This window comes from Coregonus clupeaformis, unplaced genomic scaffold (assembly GCF_020615455.1).
Source record: "Coregonus clupeaformis isolate EN_2021a unplaced genomic scaffold, ASM2061545v1 scaf0010, whole genome shotgun sequence".
Taxonomy (NCBI): Eukaryota; Metazoa; Chordata; class Actinopteri; order Salmoniformes; family Salmonidae; genus Coregonus; species Coregonus clupeaformis.
This window is the reverse complement of record NW_025533465.1, coordinates 762,800-773,930: the sequence shown is the minus strand read 5'-3', so window position 1 is coordinate 773,930 and position 11,131 is coordinate 762,800. Positions and strand designations below refer to the sequence as shown.

Here is an 11,131-nt window from a genome sequence, read left to right as displayed (position 1 = left end):
TTTTTCTGATGGAGCGAGACATTCAAAAGTTTCAGCTCCCTGCCCTCTAATCGTTCATGGTAATTTATTATGCAACAAGTGGATGACAACTGTTTGAGATCTAACCTGTTTGCTACACATAGGCCTATTTCATCAAACTCCAGGACATAAAGATATTGGATATGGGCCAGGAATGATCGGTCATCCCTAGGGGGGTTAAATCCTGGATATGTCATGCATGATAAAGCTGATCGCGCATGCTTGATCACCATCAGGTTAGTAGACTTACTGGATTCCATTTGCAAGGTCTCCTGATATGAGCTTTTGAGACCAACATACACTATGAAGAGAAATTGCAAAAGGACAAATATATATGTCATATACAATGTACAACATTTTGATTGTAGTGCTGGTAAAAAAAAGAATGTCAATGCAATGGCGAGAAGTAAAACTATTTAAAAGCCAAGGCACTTGGCCTCCACACGCATGCGGTTCTCATCATTGCCCAACAATGTTGTAGTTCACCCCATATTAGCCTACTTATCTCATTATTCAGAAAACACCCCCCACACCCCATTTGCCAGTGGCGAGAGAAGAGGGCTTGCTTAGTTCATCACACTGGCCCAGTTGCTGATTGCGCGTGGAGGAGGGGCGAGAGGGAATCCCGGGCACCGAAGAGTTACAGATATCGCGTTATTGTCGTCCGTTATCAAAGGAAGTGAAGGTAGAATAATGAATGGACTGCGGAATGCAGCCAGGGAGAAAAACATTCTCTCGAATTTTTTAAGATTGAGCGGAAGGACGATGTGTTTTGTTATGTCATGGACTGTTAATGCCTTGGGAGTCCAAAGAAGTGGATAGATTCCTGGGCGAATCAGCGGCAATGTCAACTGGACTGACTGAGCTCGAGGAAGCAGGTTTGCACGTCTCGCACCGTTGCTCAAGCAGCATCAACCGCGAAATAAACATTCTGGTATATTGTGAACATGTAATGCTGTAGGTGTAACTTATTTTAGATACCGCCAAAGAATTGGTGCAGTAGACCGCCAAAGAATTGGTGCAGTAGACTATATTGCAAGTGAAGTCTCTAAAGAAATGTTGGTGGTGCACAAAGATGCTCTAAAAACAACCTGAAGAAGTGAAGGTGACAGTCGACTATCAACATGGGGCAATTATGAATCATTGACTTAAACATTTAATAAACCTATAGGCTACAGCGGAATAACTTTATTTTAGAGACGTAAAAGCCCGAAGACCCTGCTTGTTTCAGATGCTACGGGACATCTTAGCATTTGGTGGTTTTCAAGCGGTTCCTCAACGTGACACTGCACGCGCTTTGGCTCAAAGTGAGCAGCGCCGCGGTCTCGGCTGTGTTATTTGAGTGAGAACCGGACAGCCAGTGGATGCCGCAGAGTTGTTTGGGTTGAAACCGAAGCAAGTGAAGGGTCAGGGGGCTGTTTTGGGGAAATCCCCATCCGACTGCGCCTTATTACGCAATGGATGACTCGGGGATAATTCGGCGTCGGAGGCTGCAGGTGAGGTTCGGGCGTAATGTGTTTGATAGTATCTCTCATTTGACAGTTAGTTCTATGTAGGCTACACTCATGTCAATAGAAATCGTACAGAATGTGCCAATGATTTTGAGATTATGTTAAATACAATATTTTGGCTAATATGTTAATAACCAACTACCCATACACGACATCCTTTTTAGAGCATGTGTTATAACAACTGTGTTATGCATTTACGACTTAATATGCTCAGCTGCAGAAATCTTTAGTTAATGTATCTCAGCAGAGGTCATATTTAAAAGATACTTGGCGACTCTATGTCTATAATGCCACTCAAGGTAATAGCTCCATAATGAAAATGTACCGCCATGCATATTGATATGACATGTTCATATTACTGAAGCCGACGTGTTCATCCATTATGAAGTAGCCTGGTTAAGTACGGGTCACCCCTCCCCCTTGGAGCGTGATTCAGTCAAGTGAACTGAGCTGAGCGGTCAGCCAGCCAGCCAGGCAGGCAAGCAGAGTGCCTTAGGGCCTCGTTAGGGCTGGGAAGTATAGTGATGAAGAGGAGGGAGGGATAGACAGCTGGGGATGGAGAGACTGGGGTTGACCATTACACAGTTTCTTTACTGTGGTGGGAAAATCCACCTCATGGCATTGTCAACACTCTCAATTCCAGTGTATGTGTGTGTGTGTGTGTGTGGTCTGTGTCTGTGCACATATGCTTGACTTCACAGTATTTTATTTTTTATTTAACCTTTATTTAACCAGGCAATTCAATTAAGAACAAATTATTAATTGCAATGACGGCCTGGCAAAAGGCAATGTAAGACAAAATGGACAACACAGACAGAAGACACTGGCAAACACAACAGCAAACAAACAGTGGATGTGTGTGTTTGTGTAGGCATGTGTGTGAAATAAAACATAAGGCAAAGCAAACTAGTGACATCGGGTGACATCTTGTCTCAACAACAAGCATGAGTCATGAATGTGCATAAAGAAGATGTGTGTGTGTGCCAGTGTGCTTCTGTGTGTTTATGGGGATGGATAGTGTCTGGATGACCATCCAACAGCTCATCTCTCTGGAGTCTCATCATCCCAGTCAACACACACTCTCACAACCGTTAGTGTCTGTTTAAAATCCCCCTTCTGGCGCATCTCTCTGGAGTCTCATCATCCCAGTCAACACACACTCTCACAACCGTTAGTGTCTGTTTAAAATCCCCCTTCTGGCGCATCTCTCTGCGCCATATGGTGACACACCCCACTCCCACAGAGAGCAGGTCAAGGGTCAGCCCCATGATGCACTGCTTCAACATGACTAACATGAAACAAACATCTTTGTATCCGCTCCAGACACTATCCCTCCAGCCTCCACACACACATTTGGGAAGGTAAGCCAATCACTGACACTGACTGAGGTGATGAGCAGGCCCCTGTCTAGTTCCCGTCTCAGCCCCCAGACTCACTTTCTCACCATTGTCCTTTGTGTGTCCACGAAATGATGGGGCCAGTGGCGGTGTAGCTGTGGGCAGGGAGCCCATCCAGTACTAAGTAATTACAGTCAGGGCCATTTCTCCTCCAGCTCAGACAGGAGGAGCTGAAGGGCATGACATCAGACGACCATTTCTAGTGCTGTTGTTTCTCATATCTCAGGGGAAACATGGCAGGGTCCGGCGGTAGCATTACTCTCTGCCTGCCTCTGTCTGATCCTCCTGGCTGGCTGGTGGGAGTCTTAGCAAGCCCGTCTCATTAACAGAGAGCCTCACAGAGATTACTGCCAGGAAGTGGTCTGGAGGAAGATAATTAAAGTAGCACCATATTGCTGATATTGAGGTGTTGTGCAAAAGCTGAAGAACATACACACATCCAGGTGCTGGAGTTGTAGCTGAATTATTGAAAAAAAAAAAAAAAACGCTGCACACTGCTGCTCATGCTCCCATGTGATTTTTATAACAACGTTTCGATCCTTAGGTCTTCATCAGGCATCCATATCCCAGGTTAGGGTGGAAGGTCCTATATATATGGGCAGTACTCAGTGACATCACTTCCTGAAACAGGAGGTAAAAATTTATACAATATCAACATTCAATGTATCAAAATATATGACCATACAAAAGGAATGTGATCAATATTTACAGTAATATATATATATATATATATATATATATATATATATATATATATATATACAGTGCCTTCGGAAAGTATTCAGACCCCTTGATTCTTTCCACATTTTGTTACAGCCTTATTCTAAAATGGATTTAAATTTTAAAAAATCCTCAGCAATCTACACACAATACCCCATAATGACAAGGCAAAAACAGGTTTTTAGAAAGTTTGTAAATGTATTACAAATAGAAAACAGAAATACCTTATTTACATACTCTAAGTATTCAGACCCTTTGCTATGAGACTCGAAATTGAGCTCAGGTGTATCCTGTTTCCATTGATCATCCTTGAGATGTTTCTACAACTTGATTGGAGTCCAACTGATTGTGTCGAGGCACAGATCTGGGGAAGGCTACAAAGACATTTCTGCAGCATTGAAGGTCCCCAAGAACACAGTTGCCTAAAGGCACCTAAAGACTCTCAGACCATGAGAAACAAGATTCTCTCGTCTGAAGAAACCAAGATTGAACTCCTTGGCCTGAATGCCAAGCGTCACGTCTGGAGGAAACCTGGCACCATCCCTATGGTGAAGCATGGTGGTGGCAGAATCATTCTCTGGGGATGTTTTTCAGCGACAGGGACTGGGAGACTAGTCAGGATTGAGGGAAAGATGAACGGAGCAAAGTACAGGGAGATCCTTGATGAAAACCTGCTCCAGAGCTCTCAGGACCTCAGACTGGGGTGAAGGTTCACCTTCCAACAGGACAACGACCCTAAGCACACGCCAAGACAATGCAGGAGTGGCTTCGGGACAAGTCTCTGAATGTCCTTGAGTGGCCCAGCCAGAGCCCAGACTTACAGAGCCCAAACCTAATCGAACATCTCTGGAGAGACCTGAAAATAGCTGTGCAGCAACACGCCCCATCCAACCTGACAGAGCTTGAGAGGATCTGGGAGAAACTCCCCAAATACAGGTGTGCCAAGCTTGTAGCATCATACCCAAGAAGACTCAAGGCTGTACTCGCTGCCAAAGGTGCTTCAACAAAGTACTGAGTAAAGGGTCTGAATACTTATGAATACAATTTTAGAATAAGGCTGTAACCTACCAAAATGTGGAAAAAGTCAAGGGGTCTGAATACTTTCCGAAGGCACTGTATATATATACACTACCGGTCAAAAGTTTTAGAACACCTACAGTTGAAGTCGGAAGTTTACATACACCTTAACCAAATATATTTAAACTCAGTTTTTCACAATTCCTGACATTTAATCCTAGTAAAAATTCCCTGTCTTAGGTCAGTTAGGATCACCATTTTATTTTAAGAATGTGAAATGTCAGAATATTTACATTTTTACATTTTAGTCATTTAGCAGACGCTCTTATCCAGAGCGACTTACAGGAGCAATTAGGGTTAAGTGCCTTGCTCAAGGGCACATTAACGTCATTTAGCAGACGCTCTTAGCCAGAGCGACTCACAAATTGGTGCGTTCACCCTATAGCCAGTGGGATAACCACTTTACAATGGTTGTTTTATTTCAGCTTTTATTTCTTTCATCACATTCCCAGTGGGTCAGACGTTTACATACACTCAATTAGTATTTGGTAGCATTGCCTTTAAATTGTTTAACTTGGGTCAAATGTTTCAGGTAGCCTTCCACAAGCTTCCCACAATAGGTTGGGTGAATTTTGGCCCATTCCTCCTGACAGAGCTTGTGTAACTGAGTCAGGTTTGTAGGCCTCCTTGCTCGCACACACTTTTTCAGTTCTGCCCACAAATGTTCTATAGGATTGAGGTCAGGGCTTTGTGATGGCCACTCCAATACCTTGACTTTGTTGTCCTTAAGCCATTTTGCCACAACTTTGGAAGTATGCTTGGGGTCATTGTCCATTTGGAAGACCCATTTGTGACCAAGCTTTAACTTCCTGACTGATGTCTTGATGTTGCTTCAATATATCCACATAATTTTCCTTCCTCATGATGCCATCTATTTTGTGAAATGCACCAGTCCCTCCAGCAGCAAAGCACCCCCACAGCATGATGCGGCCACCCCCATGCTTCACAGTTGGGATGGTGTTCTTCGGCTTGCAAGCTCGCCCTTTTTCCTCCAAGCATAACGATGGTCATTATGGCCAAACAGTTCTATTTTTGTTACATCAGTGTACATGTTACACCAAAAAGTACGATCTTTGTCCCCATGTGCAGTTGCAAACCGTAGTCTGTCTTTTTTATGCCGGTTTTGGAGCAGTGGCTTCTTCCTTGCTGAGCGGCCTTTCAGGTTATGTCGATATAGGACTTGTTTTACTGTGGATATAGATACTTTTGTACTTGTTTACTCCAGCATCTTCACAAGGTAATTTGCTGTTGTTCTGGGATTGATTTGCACTTTTCACACCAAAGTACATTCATCTCTAGGAGACAGAACACATCTCCTTCCTGAGCGGTATGCCGGCTGCGTGGTCCCATGGTGTTTATACTTGCGTACTATTGTTTGTACAGATGAACATGGTGCCTTCAGGTGTTTGGAAATTGCTCCCAAGGATGAACCAGACTTGTGGAGGTCTACACATTTCTTTCTGAGGTCTTGGCTGATTTCTTTTGAATTTCCCATGATGTCTAGCAAAGAGGTACTGAGTTTGAAGGTAGGCCTTGAAATACATCCACAGGTACACCTCCAATTGACTCAAATGATGTCAATAGCCTATCAGAAGCTTCTAAAGCCATGACATCATTTTCTGGAATTTTCCAAGCTGTTTAAAGGCACAGTCAACTTAGGGTATGTAAACTTCTGACTCACTGGAATTGTGATACAGTGAATTATAATTGAAATAATCTGTCTGTAAACAATTGTTGGAAAAGTTACTTGTGTCATGCACAAAGTAGATGTCCTAACTGACTTGCCAAAACTATAGTTTGTTAACAAGAAATTTGTGGAGTGGTTGAAAAACCTGTAGAAAATAGTAAAGATAAAGAAAAATCGTTGAATGAGTAGGTGTTGACCGGTAGTGTATATTCAGTTAGGATTTTAAAAAGCACACAATAATTCAGACATTTTGGAACTATAAAAACTGTTTTATGTCGAACTCCTTGTTAAGGCCTGATATTGAGGTGTTTCCATAATTCTAGAGCTGATACCTCTTTCCGCATTAGTGACATCTCATCATACATCACAATCACTTGTATTCTATTAATTAGGAATTCTTATTGAAAGGATAAAACCCCTTGAGACGCACCATCTCGTGTTGAAACGGTCATCAGCGCAGCACTTTCTGCTCTGGGCTGAATACACAAGCATGTTGTGGAGCATCCGGTGGAACACGGACTCCTAACTGGGAGTTCAACCTCCCCCCTGGGCCACAGCATAGTATACTGTACTGTACACAGCTTACAATCAGGCAATACAAACATGAACCTGAACTATATTTGTAATGCTGCCAACCACAGCAATCACAGGACAATGCAGTCTATTTGAATATTCATAGACATTTGACATACGTTTTGTCATTTTGTCACAAACATCCCAATGTGGATGCGACTCAGAGGGACCATTTAGACTCTATAGGAGCCCACTCCTCAACCCACAGTGCAGAACCTTCTGGAAGAGCAGTCATCCTCGTCAGAGAGATGGGGTAAATATAGAGTATAATTGTTTTGCTTTCAAATCTGTGATCAGTCAGTGGGAACATTATCGTTGTGACAGAGCGCCATCTGTCGTCATTCCGCTCCAGATCCATCAGATTCAGAGCACCAACCTCCACCGTCAGCCAGGCTGTGCTTTTAGTGTGTTTAACACTCGGAGAGCGGAAACTCAATTACAATCCCTTTCATTAGTGTCAGCTTCCTGGATTGACTGAGTCAATGGCCGACAGAGGAACAAAATGACACAATGGCTGGCCATTGATTAAGTCTAGATTTCAGTGGGACATGAGTTTCTCCCAATCTGGCCTTGACAAAGTGAGAGAGCATTAGAATATTGGTTCAACAATTAAAATCATGTTGTTCGTAGGGTAGATTGAGTTAATAGGATATGTTGGCTCTAGAGCAGCTAATCTCCTCTCCTGATCTCATTTGGTCTTTTTGAACCTATACACTTCTCTGAATCCCTTTACTATATCTCTTCTATATCCCACTACTGAGTTGGCTCTGTGGAGTGACCTCCTCCTAAGTATCTCCGGTCCATGGTTCTGATCCCTTCCTCCAAGGAAGGACCAGAGACGGTAGTGAAAGCGAGACACCCCACTCCCTCACTCTGGTCTACTTATTGCCCCCGTCTCGCGGAGGGGGTGCCACAGAAGCATCTCACTGGCAAATTGTTTGGGAGCGGGGCGGGTGGGGAGAGCAGGGAACCGACAATAAGTGGCCCATAGCCATTGGTCTCACACAGAAAAGTATGCTCTTGCGAGAGAGGGAACGCCAATTTACACAGACAGGAACCTTGACCATCTTTTCCAATGGTAAACTGCCTGTGTAAGACATATTAATTTATCTACCATCTGTCAATGGTGCAGATTCCTTCCTCCAAGGTAGAGCCCTGTCCATGGTGCTAATAACTTCCTCCAAGGTAGAGCTCTGTCCATGGTGCTGATAACTTCCTCCAAGGTAGGGCCCTGTCCATGGTGCTGATAACTGCCTCCAAGGTAGAGCCCTGTCCAGGGTGCTGAACACTTCCTCCAAGGTAGAGCCCTGTCCATGGTGCTGAATCCTTCCACCAAGGTAGAGCCCTGTCCATGGTGCTGATTCCTTCCTCCAAGGTAGAGCCCTGTCCATGGTGCTGATAACTGCCTCCAAGGTAGAGCCCTGTCCATGGTGCTGATTCCTTCCTCCAAGGTAGAGCCCTGTCCATGGTGCTGATAACTTCCTCCAAGGTAGAGCCCTGTGCATGGTGCTGATTCCATTTAAAACTTGTAGTGTATTTGAAGTTTAAAAAGGCCTCTGAAGTTTGTAATTTACACTTAGAAATGTCAGAGTTGATTTTGCCTTGTGTAAAATGTATCAACCCCGACAAACATTTCCATTAATTATAATCGACACAATAAGTCACATTTCCTGTTGCTGCTGGATTATTTTCCTGAGGTAGCAAACTGGCTCAAATTATGCACCACATTGTTATCTTTGTTGTCTAGACATGCCTCAGACATGCCACAGCAGTTAAGGGCCCTACTGAGGACATCAGACAATGAGCAGACTCATTTTGATTCAATGCCGTAGTCGGCGTAGTGCATCCTGCTTTGTTCCTTTGGTTTTAGACCTCTAAATTCTGAAGGTTTTCTCTTCATTCTTTCTTACTAGTCTGCACTTGTAGCAAAAAAATATCTCCGCTCCTTGTGTGTCAAAGCGAACTAGATATTCTCTTCATAATCATGTTGTGAGAGGTTACATTGACTTTGTTTAGTCCTGGATGAAAAAGTATGAGCAATGCAGAGTATCTATTGAAAGTGCATTTCAGTACAGGCATAGACTCAATATGGATCTATGCAACAGCCCTTAAAGTGGCAATTATAAAGTGATTTACTGGTATGTACAATATGACGGGTATAAGCCAGCTTTATGATGTGGTGTCTGAGATATGTTCATACACCCTCCCCCATCACTAGTCTCTCTGCACTGTCTTCCCTCCATCCACCCTTTCAAGTCATGTTGTACAGAGCTCTGATGGCTCAGGGTCAATTAGTCTGATCAATGGAGGACGAGTGAGGAGGAATCAATAGGTTGAATATTCGGTCGTCCTTGTAAAGAGGGATTTGTGTCTACACGTAAACCCATGAGAGGAGCTTAATATACACCAACAACTATCGATAACCTTCGGTTTGTGCTGGGTGTAAAACTCATGTGAGAATCTGACTTTACAATGGTGAGGTTACTTCTCTGTTGATCCAAAATGGTTTCTTTCATATTCACTCATCAATCAAGGCCCTACTGCCTTCTCTCCCAAGCATTCCTAGCTTTTACCAGCTCTCTATGGGGTAAGACTAAATCTGTGGAGTGTTCTGTTTGACACTTCAAGGTAACTGAATGTTGAAGGTATTCTGCTATGTGGGAGGTTTGTCCCTTGGATACAAAGACATTCCTCTAGACAAGCACACACTGTGGAGAGGGTTTCTCTAGTTGTTCAAGAGGGAGAACCTTATTAAGAGGATCACACACATTATACAGTCTATAGTCTATAGTGATGGGGAAAAAATCGATACAGTTAGATATCGCAACATTCTTTTTGGATGATATTAAGTATTGATTTGTAATAATAAAAAATAATAAAAATAATTGTAGGTAGAGCTAGTCTGCTGTACCTGCACCAAACCTCTGGTATTTTTCATCCTATAGCTTGTTCTCCATCTTCCTTTTAAATAGTGAGCCAACATGTTTTCAGAAGTTTTATTTCCATGACTGATCAAAACTCATTTTCTCATTCTCTCTGCAGCAGACATATAGTGAGCAATATGTTTGGAACACCAAATCGCAATATATATAGAATCATGACAATCGCAATACAAATTGTATCGGCTCCTAAGTATTGTGATAATATCGTAGTACCTGGAAATTCCCAGCCCTAATAGCTTATAGTATACATGTAAGCACACACACACTCACAAACAAATGTACACTTTAGCTCAAGATTAACCTAATATTGTATTGATTGTCACTGGTTGCCTGTCAATCAATGCTAATGGAATCTTGACTGAGTCACCCCTATTTGACAGGAGTGGATGTGGAGTGGCTAATGCATTAATTAGTGCTCTACACAACACACACCTGGGAAACGGGCTCAGTGTTAGTCACCAAAATGATGCCTGTGAGCGTTTGGACTTTCTGGATCCGCGTTTCTCTCAATTATCTCTCTATTCACCTCTTCTTGGCCTTCTCTCTTGGCCCCTCTTTCCCCCAATTTATTTTGCATTACCACTTGGTCCATTTGCAATTTCTCTGTCTCTTTCATGTTCTACATGTATGTCTGGAGAGAGTGGGAGTCTGCTGCAGTGAATGTGTGTGGGCAAATGTGTGTGTGTAAGAAGTAAGCAGTCAGGGACACAGACAGAGGCAGAATCAGGCTCAGGTGGAGGCTGAAGCTCTAGCCACCACAGAGCTTAAAGGGATAGTTCACCCAAATTACAAAATGACACATTGGTTTCCTTACCCCGAAAGCAGTCTATAGACAAGATATGACAGCAATCCATGCATTAGTTTTATTTTCCTGGCATTGTTTTCAAATGCTAATGTTTTAGCATTTGGGGCACAAATCCCATTCAAGTCATGGTACCAATATTAGCATTTTTCGCGCACCAACTCCTCCGAAAGTATCTAAAATTGATTGTGAAGCTCAACAAAGTCACTTACAGATGATTTGAACATGATGCGTGAAAAATGCTAATATCAGTACCATGACTTGAATGGGATTTGTGCCACAAATGCTAAAACGCTTGCGTTTGAAAACTGTGCCAGGGAAACTAAACCAGTGCCTCAGTGTGAAGCATTTCAAAGAGCCAGGCTGGGCTGGCGTAGGATCTGGCACTTCTCAATCCGCTTTTC

General features: G+C 43.1%; 1 protein-coding gene across 3 annotated transcripts in view; it reads left to right on the top strand.

The window, feature by feature from the left end:
- The first annotated feature begins 613 nt into the window (after nt 1–613).
- Nucleotides 614–11,131, top strand: part of LOC121551033 (microtubule-associated serine/threonine-protein kinase 1-like) — a 68,218-nt gene continuing 57,700 nt past the window's right edge. For all 3 annotated transcript variants that reach the window (XM_045212384.1, XM_045212385.1, XM_045212383.1), the window contains exon 1: nt 614–1,514. In XM_045212384.1, the coding sequence (XP_045068319.1) occupies nt 1,476–1,514 (39 nt within the window). In that variant the 5' untranslated portion in view covers nt 614–1,475. The remainder of the gene's footprint in view (nt 1,515–11,131) is intronic.